Source organism: Equus caballus, chromosome X, assembly GCF_041296265.1.
Source record: "Equus caballus isolate H_3958 breed thoroughbred chromosome X, TB-T2T, whole genome shotgun sequence".
Lineage (NCBI taxonomy): Eukaryota > Metazoa > Chordata > Mammalia > Perissodactyla > Equidae > Equus > Equus caballus.
Window position 1 is genome coordinate 29616479 of NC_091715.1, and position 15080 is coordinate 29631558.

A 15080-nucleotide genomic window follows, 5' to 3' on the forward strand; every position below is an offset into this window, starting at 1 on the left:
TCAGAATTCAGTAAGTCTTCAAACCTTGCCTAAGTCTGAAATTAACTTGATTTTCTTCCTCCCCAAAATAATTTTGACAATATCAGATTCATTAAATGAAACCATCATTTTTCTATAGATTTGCAATGTTTTAAATATGTAAATTGTTATAACTCATTTGATTAGCTCAAAGTACAGATACAGTCCCTCATATTTTCACAGTATTCCCAGTACTCTTCTGTCGTTATTGGTAGGAAGTCCCCACTCCCTTCTTTTTCCAAGCCACCATTTTCCAAGGCTTCCAGACTGTTTGAACAAGTGAAGGGCTTGTTTGACCAAGTAAAGGCATCCAGTACAGAGAGAACTAGTGGATTTGATCAGTTCAATAAGTCTATTGCTTTTGTGTATGGTTCACAATGTCACTTTTGAACGTGGCCCTGCGTCACCCAGAACGTTCTCATCCTCTGCTTTGATGATACCCTTGATGGCCCTGATCTCTGCCAGGCCACTCTGGTGTCCTGTTTTTGAATTCTAAGATATTACCTTGAATTCATATTCAACAGATCACATTTTTCTCCCTATGAGACACTAAGTTTGGGGATTTGAGTCTAAAAGGGCGCTGGCAGCTTGCTGTATGGAACCTCTCACCCAGAACTAGCCTGCAGCCTCCTATGCTGAGCCCTTTTCTCCAACACAAACTGCCTTTCCTTATAGTGAGTTGCCACATGGGTATTTCCTGTCTTTTCCTGCCAGGTGAAATTGGCCAGTGAACCCTTGAAGCCTTTCATAAACTTAAAAATTTGGGAGAAAGCACATTCCTTTCCTCTTAGCACATCCATTTCTCAACAGTCCCCTGAGATCCGTATGGCAGTTATCTGACCTCATCTTCATACTGCATATACTAAAGGGATGGGCAGCTCCTGTTAAGGTGCAGAAAACAGTCAGAAAAGAAGTCCTGTTGCACTGTTTCCCCAAGATGTATGTATTTCCATATATATAATGAAAATTTACTTTAAGGAGACTTGCTTTATTTCTAGACATAGTGTACTTTATAATATTTTTTTTTTTGAGGAAGATTAGCCCTGAGCTAACTGCTGCCAATCCTCCTCTTTTTGCTGAGGAAGGCTGGCCCTGAGCTAACATCTGTGCCCATCTTCCTCTACTTTATATGTGGGGACGCCTACCACAGCATGGCGTGCCAAGCAGGTACCGTGTCCCCACTCGGGGTCTGAACCAGGACCACTGTGCCACCAGGCCGACCCCCTTTCTAATATTTTTATTTAATGACACCTCATTACATGTCTTAAGTTTCTTGGCAGGATAAATCCAGTTTCTGGGTAGTCTGTTCTACTCCATTGACCTATAACTTCAGAGTACATTTTAATGTTTAGTAAGGTTTAAACTATGTAAATGATATTTTTGTGTGTGAATTAATGTAAAATACTTAAATTTTTTTTCATTAGATCATCCTAGAAAATACACAGCTAATATTCCTATACGCTTAAATGATAATCCAGTTTGCTATCGAATTTTGTGTCTGGTTGGAGAAGTAAAATCACCCAAGTTATTGTTCAACCCTCCATTCATATTTTTCACTCCTGTTCCTTTGGATGTAACAACTGTGATGGATATCAGCATTTTACCTCAAAACTATTTCAGGTAAATGCTTAATGTGAATTTACCACATTTTCTTTATGTACTTTTTTGTTCGTGTCTTTGTTATTTGAGTCATGAGCAATGTCTGACTTGTTTCTGTAGTTGAAACGAACTATCAAAATATGTAACTTTACATTTTAAGGTGAAAATTTTTTAAAAGCCCACTTAGTTATCTCACAGTCGTTTAATTTTCTTGTAAAAATTTTTATTATGTCTCCATGGTATAAGAAGCAAGCTTAAAAACTCAGTGTATTAGTTTTCTATTGCTATGTGACAAATTACCACAGACTTAGTGCCTTAAAACATGAACTTGTTATCTCACGGTTTCTTTGGATCAGGAGTCTTGGTCAGTTTAGCTGTGTCCACTGCTTATGGTCTCAATAGGCAGAAATCAAGATGTGGGCCACAGCAGGAGTCTCAGCTGAGGCTCAGTCTTCCTCCAAGCTCTCCGGTGGTTGGCAGAATTAATCCATATAGTTCTAGGATTAAGACATCATTTTCTTGCTGACTGTTGGCTGGGACCAATCTCAGCCCTCAAAAGCCACCCTCAAGTCTGAGCCATGTAGGTCCTCCTCACAACATGGCACTTTACTCATTCAAAGGCACAAGTAGATCGTCTCTCTGATTTCTCCATCTTTCACTTTTCAACTTTCTTTTAAGATCTCACCTGATTAAGTCTGATCCTCCCATGACAGTCTCCCTTTTGCTTTACACAAATTCAATTGACTAGGGACCTAATTAAATATGGAAAGTCCCTTTACCATTACCATATAACATAACTTAGTCACCAAAGAGATATCTCATCATATTTACAGGTTGTGACACCCAAGGGGTAGAAATTATACAGAATTTGTACACCAAGGGACAGGACTCTTGGGGGCCATCTCAGAATTCTGCTTAACACATGCACACACTATAGTGGAATGCAATCTGTTTTTTTTTTTTTTTGAATTTATAAATAGCCCAAATCCCAATACTATTGGCCTAGATACATTACGAGTCCTCACACTACAAAACAAGTAGATCGTGTATGTGTGTGTATATATCTATACATATATTTAATTGCTGGGCTTCTGAGAAATGTGGGAGGTCTTCAAAGGGCTCAAGTCAAACCAAACCAAAACAATACATACTTATAAGCTAAAACCAGAGTAGGAGTGGTGAGCTGCAATAATATGCCACATGCAGGCTTGTTCTTAAATCTTGGGACAACTTCAAGGTAGGAAAACTTAATCTCAGATTCCTGGATTAATCCAAGGACGCTGAAGAGGCGAAAATGGTTCCATGTAAGTCCTTCAACCTTTTAGCGGTAGCAAGCAAATATTCTCTAGGTCAGTGGTTCTCAAACTTTAGTGTATATCAGAATCAGCTGAAGGACTTTTTAAAACAGAATTTGTTACGTCCCCTCCCCAGAATTTATGATTCAGGAAGCCTGGAATGGGATGTAATAATTTGTATTTCTAATAAGTTTCTAGATAATACTGACGTTGCTGATCCATGGACCACACTTTGTGAACCTGTACTCTAAATGAAGCCATCCTCAGTTTTGGCTCATATTTCAGTTTCTACAGATTGCTATCAACCAGGCATGAGCACAGTATCAAGCATGACAAAACTCACAAGGAGGGAGGAGACCGTAACTTAGAGTCAGCACAAACAACCATCTTGAGATTTAGACTCTTAGGTAATTCAGATATTGAAATGATCAGACACAGAATATAAATAATTTATTAAAAAATAAAAGATGACATTACAAAAAATTAGTAATTAACATGGGATTATACAATATAGATTTGAAAATGAACTAAATATAACTTTTAGAAATTTTAAAATAAAGTGTGTAGGGTAAAATTTTAAGGGTGTCTACTAAATCTAAGATTATATATAACTACACAAACAGTATAGAAACAAACAAAACCTCAGTTAAGTTTGTAAGAGAGAAAAAGAGAAACATACTTTAAAAAGCAAGAGAAAACTAAAACCAGAATGCTGGCAAAAGCTCTATAGATAGGGTCACTGAAAGCAAAAGTTCGTTCTTTGAAAAACTAACACAATAGACACTAATATAGTGAAGTTGATGAGGAAAGAAAAGAAAGGAGCATAACTAAATAATATTAGGAATAATGGAGCATAACTATATATCCAGTGGAAAATATGAGATAAGCAAAATACTGTGAAGAAATTTATTCCAATATATTTGAAGACTTAAATGAAATGGAGAATTTGTAGAAAACATATAATTAATTAAACCATACTGGCAAAAAATAGTCTTTGAATCAGTACATAGCATCTTCTGACAAGGAAAACACCATCCTCTGATGTTTTTACAAGCGAGTTTTACTAAACTTTCAAGAAACTGATATATCGAAACTTGTACAAATTCTTCCAGAGAATAGAATGAGAAAATGTGCTCTGATTTGTTTTATGAAGTCAGAAATTTTTTATTGTAAAACCAGACAGTGACAGTATGAGAATGGTAAATTATAAGCCAGTATTTCTTATGAATATAGATGTAATAATCCTTAATGAATTAAAGGATATATAATATACATTACTAATATAACATAATATAGTATAATATAAATGTATTAATAGGTCATGACCAATCTAGATGTATCCCAGCATTGCGAGGTTTGCCTAATTTTAGAAAATCTAAAATGCCTTTTCATTTCATCTGCCACATTTATAAATTAAAGAGAATAATGACATGATTGATCATTTCCATAGATGTAAAAAAAAGCATTTGATAGAATTCCAAAACCATTCATGATAAAACTCTTAAATGGGAGTAAAAGAGATATTGTTTCAGTTGTTAAAGTTTCCTATTATAAACCTAGAGGAGGCGTTATGATGGATACTGGGCCATACATTAATTCTCTTTAAATAAAAAAGAAAAGGCAAGGATGCCTATTACCACTGCCTCTCTAACACATTTTACTGAAGAACCCTGTCCATGCAGGGAGTTAAGAGAAATAAAATATGTACGGATAGGAAAATAAGCTACAGAACCATCATTATCTGTAGATTAGATGATTTTCCATATAGGTATTTAAAAGAATCTGTGGAAAAATTTTTAAAGCTATGAAGATCATTTATCAAGATAGACAAATATAAGTCTGATAGTTAAAATTCAATAGCATTTCAGCATACAACATTTAGAACATACAACTCTAAAATTACTATTTATAAAAACATTCAAAATTAATGCTAATAGGAAGAAACCAAAACAAAAGATGTGGAAGAACTGTATGGAACTGTATGGAAAAAATTATAAGACTTAAGTCAAAGAACTCGTAAATAAATGAAGATTTACACCATATTCATGAATTGAAATATTCAATATTACAAAAGCCAGTTTATCCACATATCAACTTACATATTCCATGCCACTGCAATAAAAAGTCAAATAAAAAATTTTTCATAGCAATTGACAAGTAAAATTCTGTATTTTATGTGGGAGTATCAAAAGTCAAGAATAGCCAAGCCACCCCTGAAGAAGAATACAATGAGAAAAGCCTGCCATACTAAATATCAAAACTAAAACAATGTGATAGTGGTTCAGCAATGGATAAAATAGCCGAAGGAATAGAATAGAGAGACTAGAAAAAAGGCCCACACATGCATGGAGACTGAATGTATGACAAAGGTGGTATGTAGATCTTTGAAGAAAAGAGGTTACTATTCAGTAAATGGTGCTGAAACAATTGATTATCTGTATGGGATATTTCAAACTGGATTTCTGTCTCACGTAACACACAAAAATCCATTACAAATGGATTAAGATATTACATGTGAAATGCAAAATGTCAAAAAAATTATACAAAGCAATTTTAATGTCTGTGGGTAATGAAAGATTCTTAAGCCAGACTTAAAATCATGCTAACAATAAAATAAATGACTGATAAAAATTAGAAAAATATCAAATAACTCAATAGAAATGTTGACAAAAAGCTTCAATAGGTACTTCATGGAAGAGGCTCCATAAATGGAAAATGAACATCTGAAAACATATAAGTAACTTTTTTGTAAACTTGCAAATGAACATTAGGGACTACAATAAGATAGCATTTTGCCTGTCCTAAGTAGGCAAACATTATGAAGTCAGGTAACTAGTTAGTGTCAAGGAGTAGGACCACACTGGATAATACTACGCAAAGTGTAACATCTGTATATTTCACAGCCCAACAATTCTGCTTCACAGTATATACAAGAAAAACTCTTGCACATGTATATTACAAGGTATGTTTGAAATTATTCATAGTAGTAGTAGTATTCAGAATAGCAAAATCTGAGAACTGCACTAACATCCCGTGACAAGTGAAGGGATAAATAATTTGCAATATATGTGTTCCTTGAATATTCTATAGCTGTGAAATGGATGAACTTCAGCTAATGAGAACTGTTTTAGGAGTCTTAGAAACAAAATATTGAGATAAAATTTTAAAAAACAAGTCAAGGAAGACTGCATATATTGATATCCTTTATATAAAACAGCAAAAACAGAAAGCCAAACAAGTTTTTATTTAGAAATATACACTTATCTGTAGATATAAAGGAATAGGTATAAAGAGTAACTAGTTGATATGTTAAAATTATATAAATTGGGAAGATTTGTGTGCCAATGTGAATTTCCTATAAGCTTATTTTCATAAACTTCTGGATCTTGTAGCCGTCTCAGAGCTTCTCTAGTTCAATCCCTTATTTTACAGTTAAGCATTCTGAGATACAGAGAAAATAAGTGTGAGGTAACGGTTGAAAATAAATGAAAAGCATCCAAGTTGAAGATCATAGAACAACTTTTCCTTTCTAATATTTGGCCTGGAAGATGTGATAAGTGTTGACTTATGCCATGGAGCTTGCTTTAAATGCGATTTTGTGAGAGAGTGTAGTTCTTCAACATTAACTTTAAAACTTTGGGATTCATAGTTCTTTCAAGACTCTTTCTTATAAATAGTAGACGCTAACCTCTGTTACTTAAACAGTAAATAGAAGTGGCTTGAATTGTATTGTGCTAGAAAGTATTTTTAATAAAATAAAACAAAGTAATATGGTTAAATATTTATTACCACTAAAAATTATCAAGTATTAATTAGATTTAAAAGTGAATACTACATACTATGTTATTAAAAATCATAAACATTTTAGATTGGATAAATAAATTATAGCTATATAATGAGATATATGAACATTGAGTGGAATTTTTTAGTAGTAATGATTGAAAAAATATTCATGATATGTGTATAAAAGTGCTCAAGAGTATTCAAATTAAAAAAATTATATGTGTGTATGCATCTCTTAATGCTATTTAGTTGACATGCGATAAAGCTTTAGCTATTAAGGTGGTAATTTTTGGTAAATTTTTGTCAGGATATATTTAAAGAGAATACTATTTATATCATAGCTGTTTAAAAACACATTGTATTTAATCAGGTGTTTTAACCCTCTTTTTTAATCCTTAGAGGTTAAAAGAAACTTTTGATCAGGTTCTTGGTTAAATTAATATATTATCAATCTTACTTATATTGTGACCAGAAAATAATAAAAGATGATACAAAAATATCTTTAATAATTTGACATATTGTATATATTTGTTGTTTTAATATTTATAATGATTCAAAAAATAGGGGAAAACATTTAAATCCAATTACTTGCACATATTTTGAGCTGATTTTTTTTGTTTTAATTTTAAACAGAGATTCAACTTTAACAATCCAGATTCCCACAGCAAGGCTTTCTGACGGTGATGAGATTCACCCTCTTTCTGTGACACTTCCAAAAGGCAGAGTCATCAGAGGCTCTCCAGATGGAATTAATACTGAGCTCATCTGCCAACTCAGCTTCAAATCCTCTAAACCTGTGTCATTTATCGCCAATGTTCTTTTCTGTGATAGCAGAGATAAGTGGTAAGATATTTAAATGCGGATTCTTTTGTATCTGACAGTGAAGAATAATAGGTTATATTCTATACTGTTGTGAAACGTTAAAAGGAGAGACATCTAAAATAATGACTTTGGACATAAAGACTTTTTTTTAAAGTTCCAAATGCAATGTTGCTCTCATGAGAAACAGGATGATAGTGGTTACCAGCATGTTCTCTGGAGCTAGGCTGCCGGGGTTTGGATCCTGCCTCTGTTAACTTTGGTGAAGTTATTTAATCTTCTGAGCCTCTCAGTTTTCTCATCTCTGAGATGGGGTTAGTAGTAGAACCTGTCTCATCTGTAATCATGAGAAATTCACTGAATTCATCATTACTAAGTAATTGGACAGGAACTGGTACAAAGGAAATGCTAAATAAGTGTTAAATGAAAATGAGAAATAGCAGCACAACGAGTTTCCAAACAATATGGTTTTGTTAGATGTTGCTTTCCAGGCTCAGAGAAATTCAAATACACCTTGGTGAAACCATGTTTCTGGATTTCTTACCTTGTAGGACCAGAAATTCCACTTTTACGTTATACCCTGTGATCATCTGACTCACCAAATGACAAGAGGTTAAGTGTAGAGCAATAAAGTTTATTAAAAATGTTTATAGTGAGAAGTAGCATTAGAGGGAATTGTGCACTAAAGATTAGTGTTAGCGTATGTGCTTGATGTGACGATTTATTAACTTTTAGTGGGGTCGTTACTATATACTACATTCATAGTCAAAGGATTGACTTATGGGCCAGGAATTAGAAGGGAGAGAGACAGATGGTACCAGAATGTTGCATCCAAGGCCAAGTGTGGTGTATCCAGGACACAGTGCACAGAGTTCTCCTGAGCTCTGGCTTCCGGAGTTCTCATATACGTTGAGATACGTCATATCTCTTTCTCGTTTATGTTGATGGATAAAATCATCTAAGTTACACCTCTCAGACTCTCATTTTTCTCTTTGGATGGTGACAGTTCATCTTTCGTTGAAATTTAAAAAAAAATTTAATGCCTTTGCTTTGGGCTCCTATCAAGCACTGAACTCCTGCCCTGGGAGCCATTCTGTCTTTTTGTACACTACTGACTTTGTTCCTAAGAGTTTACCTTTACCTCACTCTAGTCCACAAACTCACACTTTACCCAAAGCACTACGTAGGGTGTCCCTTTGAGCTCACCAATAAAAATCATGAATAACTTATCCATGAATGTCTTAAAGCTAATGGAGACTCAGACCACATTAACCAGATGAGGAAGCAAATAGTTTCGCCAAATACTGTGCCGACTAGATGGCTTCTGGGACAAGGGTACCATTGCCTCTAAGAGGGGCGTGAACAGACTTCACTGCGCCAATGTATTGATGTCTAGTCAGCAAAAAGATGATAAGGAGACGTGAAAACAGTCTCTAGAAGGAGGAGGGTGCTGTATTTGATTTCTTTTCTTTTTGTTATTGTGTGTTTCCTTTCAGCCTTGAGACTTGTTTGCTGTTACCTGGATTTTCTCACTCTTTTTACTTTACTTTCCACTAAGCTGCATTTCAACCCTCAGCAGGTTTGGGATAAAGTAGAGCTATGGAACGAATTTAGAAAATTTGAAAATCATAGATGGGCTACAAAAGGCTTTTCCATGCATCCAGATGAAGAAGAATCATGAGCATTCCCTGGGACCATAATCCTGGCAAATGCTTTTACTCATGCATTGCTAGCTCCTGTCTAGTTTCCCTTAGTGCATATGATCAGATCTGCCTTCTCTTCTCAACTCTCCGAAGCTGTCTTTGCCTTTCTTTCTCTGGGCTTTCCACGTTTGGTCTCATTGAGATAAATGAAGTCTTCCAGCAAGAAATTCCTCAAGAGCTTCCCTTTCACCTCAGAATTTCTCTTTGGAATAAATTTGCCTCTTTTATTGCTTTTCATATATTAATTTATGTTTATTGTAGGTCATCCTTATGTGCTCTGCCCAATCTTTTGGGTAAGCAAAAATGAATTAGAAAGGGGCCCTTCCATGATGGAAGGCAGTGTAGTAGGGAAGGTAGACTTTAAACAAGATTTTTTAATATACTCTTCGGTGCCAAGAGAGGTAGATAGAAAATGCAACACAAATGGAGCAACTAATAATGTCCTGGGGTGGTGGGGACTCACCCCTATATGGCTGCATAGGCTTCTGAGTAAAATCTCAAAGGACAGATTGCACTTGGCAGTGTTTGTCCTAAGTTGAAGCCGTTTTTTTTTTTGCATCCACCTTGTCCTTGCTGAAGTGTATGGGTTCGGTAAAAAATAAAACACTTGTTCCTTCAAGCTTTGCTTTCTTTTACTTATGTAAGACCGTTTCACACTGGGGCTCTCCTTAGGGGCTAACATGCTTGGCTTTTTGTTTTGTTTCCTTCTGTAGACTTTGTCACATTTGGATTGGCTCAACTGGCCCAAGACCTATAAATTATAGCGATATTATTCCTGCTAACATGTCTGCTACCACTGATAATGGTCCCCTCCACACTCACCTGCCGTCAGCTCAGAGTTTGCACACCCTGCTTGCCCTTTCCCCAAAGTCCCAAAAAATCTGGCCATGGAGGTTGTATATATCTATGGGAGGGATGGTGATATGGGCAAGAGTATTGGTGATATGGCCAAAAAGATATGGGCAGTAAAAAATGCACTAGGTATGGAGGCTGAAGCAGCTTCGTCTTTGGAGTATATTTTTGGTGGTTTCAGTTTGATGGATACTGGCAAGGCAGAACTGAGAATGAAGCCGAAAGGGCAGCAGGAGCAGATTATGAGAGTCTTGCACGTTCTGCTTTGGTATCCATGAGTGAGGCATAGGAAGAGAGCCAGGATTGATTATGGAAATCAAAGCTTGGATAAATACAGGAAGCATGAAGTCAACAGCTGCTAATTAACACAAGTCAGGTCCTAGGTCATAGGCTAGATATCAACAGCCTGGGAAGTGGGATGTTTTTAGATCTTCATCTCTGTTTTACAGAAGATCTATCTAAGGCCTGTAGTGGGATATAACTTATCCAGGTTCACTCAAATGTAAAGTGGAAGAGCCAGGAATTTGAACCAAAATTCTCTTTCCAAAGATTATGCACTTAGTCACCTTGTTTTAATACCACTTAGATTGTATAGAATCCTATAGAGATTTTTATTATAGGTATAATATTTTTGAGAGTAACACTCTCATATGTCATATGTAGACTTTCCAAGAATAAGAAAAAGAGATGGTATATTTTCCTCCTTTCCCACTCTGTCTCTCTGTCTCCCTCTCTCTCTTTCACACACACATGCTCATTAATGACTCCACATTTAACATACAGTAATGACAATTAAATTGTACCCAATAAAAACTGGGATATTACTCATTTGTTTTTATGATGTATTAATTAATTGATGAGGTAAAAACTCATACATTGTCTCTGTAGTTATAGCATAAATTAGTGAATGTTTACAGTTTCACTGAAAAAGTCCGTGTTACAACTACCATCAGTAAGCAGAAGATGATTTTTGACAATAAATTTATTATATATGAATACTTAGAAGATATTATACAACTCTTTTAGATATTTTAAATTAATAGTGTTTGCAAAAGGCTTCAAATCAACATATTAAATTGAAATTCAGTATCAAAACAACTGCTTAAATGCTCTTTTGAAATTGTACATTTCATGTCAATAAAATTTCAAAATGGAGAACACACATTCCTTGTAAAAATTAAAATATTTTCTTTTTCTACAAAAAAAAATCAAAGAAGCATGCACTTATTATTGAAACAAACTGTGGCTTATTTTAGAAGTTTAGCATTTTATGAAGGATTTTTGTGTTTGTTTATAAAATATTTTAAATGATATTAAGAATGATTTTTGAGAGAGTCAAGGGATGCAATAGTAAAATATAACTCCTTTCACTGTTGCTTTATGAATCAACCTCTATTCTAGGCTAACTTATTATCTTATGTTCTTGTCAATTCAGCTTTTTTCTTCCTGACTTTTCTTCTTATTATTACTTTTTTTAAGTTTCTGGCAAGTGTGTTTCTTTTTATGTTTTTTTAAAGTATACTTTTTTTTGGTGAGGAAGATTGGCACTGAGCTAACATATGTTGCCAATCTTCCTTTATTTTTATTCTCCCCAAAGCCCCAGTACATAGTTGTATACGCTAGTTGCAGGTCATTCTAGTTCTTTTATGTGGGATACCACCACAGCATGGCTTGATGAGCGGTGTTAGGTCCACGCTTAGGATCCAACCCAGAGAACCCTAGGCTGCCGAAGCAGCACGCGTGAACTTAAGCATTCAGCCATGGGACTAGCCACTGTGACTTTCCTCATTTTTACTTTTGGCCTATGAGGCAATGATGTAGGGATGTGTATATGTTTGTGTGTGTATGTGTGAGAGAGAAGGAATATATATATATATCTCCATTAATTACCTGACTAAAATGACTTCTTATCTAGAATGTTTCCTGTTTTTTTTCCCTAAACTTAGCATTTTAGTTTCTGTATTGCCTGTATGCGCCAAAGAATTCAGTTTATAATAATATAATATTAAGTATGTTTTAAGCTACAGATATTAAATAGGCTGTACTCTCTAAAATTAGGGAATGGATCAAGAAATAACCCCTGAATAGAATAACAGGAATTTCCTTACGTAGATAAAATTTGTAGAAAGCATCCTAAGAAATAGCCTACCTTGAAGAAGAGATGTTAACTGATTGTTAATAAAATTAGTGAACTTCTAAAATGTCTGCAGGTTGTCCCCAAGTCCCTTTAAAATGAAGTCATCAATATAAAATAACGAAGGAGAAGATAGAATTTTGGAAATTATAATATGCCTATAATGACATCTGCTTTGGGTAACTGATAGACATTTAAACTGGAGCTGAAAAATAAGAATGTCTAGGTATTCAATTTAGCACAGCCCGAAGTCAAGGATGGCCTTGAACATTCAAAGTGAGTTTCCAATTTGGTCATGCAAATGTCTTTAACGCTATTATCAATGAACAGTCTGATATTGTGAGTAAAGATTGAGGCATTCATTCATTCATTCTTTTATTCAACAAATATTTATTGAATGTCTACCATGAACCAGATACCTACTAGACACTGTTCTAAGTGCTGGAGTTGCATCGGGGGGTTACATCACAACATGATCCCTGCCCTGTGGAGCTTAGGTCTAGCAGGGGAAACAGACAACAAACAGTAAATATAACAAAGTGTAAGGTATGTGATAATTGATGGAGGCTTCAGGAAAAAGATCAAGAGCAGGGTAAGGTCATGGGGGGGTGCCAGAAAGCGAGTGACTAGATCTCAGTGTGACATAGGGTGATAAGGAGAGCTTCCCTTAAGAGGATGGGATCTAAGAAGAGATTCCAAGGAGAGGGTAGGGTTAGAAATATATTTGGGAATATCCTTTCAGATCAAGGGAATGGCTGGTGGAAGATCATCAAGGTGGGTGCTTACAAAGAGGCCTGTGCAACCTAAGTGGAATGAGCAAAGGGAGGGATTTAGGAGAAAGGGCTGGAGAGGTAACAGCAGTACCGAACTGTTTAGGGCCTTTGAGGCAAATTGTAAGGATTTGGACTTTTACCCTGATTGAAATGAGGAGCCATTGCGTGATTCTGAGCTAGTGAAAGAATACAACAGCCATGACTTTTGAACAGTGATGAGGTCAGCCGGTCATTCCCTACCACCAAAAACTTGTGCTTCCAATATATTTTAGCCCCTTTGTCCATGAAAAGGCTTCTTGTTTCTCAAGTAGATTTTTTTCTCATTCATTCATTCCTTCAATATTTACAAAGTGGCAATATTTCAAAGATAAATATTTGGAATATCACTCTTTTTTCCATATGAAACATGATTGTGTATCCAGAAAACATAGTTAATGTAGTTCTAATGACATCAGGAGCAGTGATCCTACAAATTTGCGATTGGCTGGGGTTCAGAAGCTTCAGTGTCATTAGCAGCAAAGCTGCCACTGAAGTGTCTGCTCTATGAATTTCTTGGCACATGGACTCCGGGGTCTTGCCTGATTTAGTTGCTCACTCTAAACCAATACAAATTTGTAGTTTTCCTAATCATGAGCAAGATACGGTTTCATAGCATTCTTGGCCTTTTCTTAAAAATAGCCTGTCACATTCTTGTTTTATTTGGTACGTTGTTGGTTTTAAGGTCCTGGATTATATATATGTTCTGACGTTAAACATGTACAGTAAGGACTTGCATATACAGATAAATTAATGCATTAATAGGGAGTTTCAACAATAAATTATAATTTCTACCTTTTTCACTGATACCTGTTAGTCATTCCATTCTAACTTTAGAGATAAAGCCCATAGTCTTAATTACAAATATATTGGACATTTTGCTGGTGGCAAAATAGATTTTAAAATGTACAGATTTGTTGTTTAAAACTGAAAATCTACAGCTCTTAATTTTATCCCTCTTTTGTACATATAGTAGCATTTTGTCAACATTGTTATGGATTCAAAAGCATTTTTGATACATAATAAAACTTGTTATACTTACTCTCATTAAAATAATAGGACATTGACAATCACAAATTGAAATTATATTATTTTTAAAGCATTCAATACAATAAAAAGGAAATGAGGAATAATGAAAGCTGATTCTAATTATTGTTTTACTCAGTGCATAATTCAGTATTTGTGTAGGGTGCACCTGGCAACTTTGGGTCCCTTTCTAGTATTTTTAAAAGTATTTTTAGCATGCCTCTTCCAGACAGGATTATAATATTTGATTGCAATATTTGCTTTATGCATAGAAAATCAGACATTTAAATAACAAAAAGGAATGCATGCTCATTATAACAATCCAAGCCATGCAAAAACTTCAAAAATACTATTAATAGTTAACTTCTCCACCTTTTAATTCCACACACATGGTCACATGATGTCTTAAAAATGTGGTATCTTTTTGTATAGTATCTTTGATTACACAAATTCGTGCAACTCTATGTATGTATATGTGTATAGAGAAGTATGTGTGGTGTATAGATATGGATTGTTTTTAAGGTAATGTAACATTATGACTATTAATCTGTGGGGGGTACTTTTTGCACATATGTCACACAACAGAATTGAGTAGGATAGCAGTCTGGGGCTTATGGGGCAGCTCTATCATTTTTTTAACTTTTTAAAATTTTTTTCTTTTAAAGATTTTATTTTTCCTTTTTCTCCCCAAATCCCCCCACTACATAGTTGTGTATTTTTAATTGTGGGTCCTTCTAGTTGTGGCATGTGGGACGCCACCTCAGCATGGCTTGATGAGCGGTGCCATGTCCGTGCCCAGGATCCGAACCAGCGAAACCCTGGGTGGCTGCAGCGGAGCACGCGAACTTAACCACTGGGCCACGGGGCTGACCCCCCCAGCTCTATCATTTTTAACATGCAACTTCTGAGGTGGCTTCCTGCTATTGTCGTTTTCAGGCTAATGGAATATAATACAGGGGGTGAAAGACAAAAATTTTTAAGGAGATGAACGGGAAAACACACTCATCCCCTTTGCTAATGTGTCACTGACCCTAGCTTAGTC

General features: G+C 35.3%; 1 protein-coding gene across 1 annotated transcript in view; it reads left to right on the forward strand.

The window, feature by feature from the left end:
* CFAP47 (cilia and flagella associated protein 47) overlaps positions 1-15080 on the forward strand; it is a 423229-nt gene that overhangs the window by 117963 nt on the left and 290186 nt on the right. The window contains exons 25-26 of the mRNA XM_023634518.2: positions 1443-1638; positions 7329-7538. Of these exons, the coding sequence (XP_023490286.2) occupies positions 1443-1638; positions 7329-7538 (406 nt within the window). The remainder of the gene's footprint in view (positions 1-1442; positions 1639-7328; positions 7539-15080) is intronic.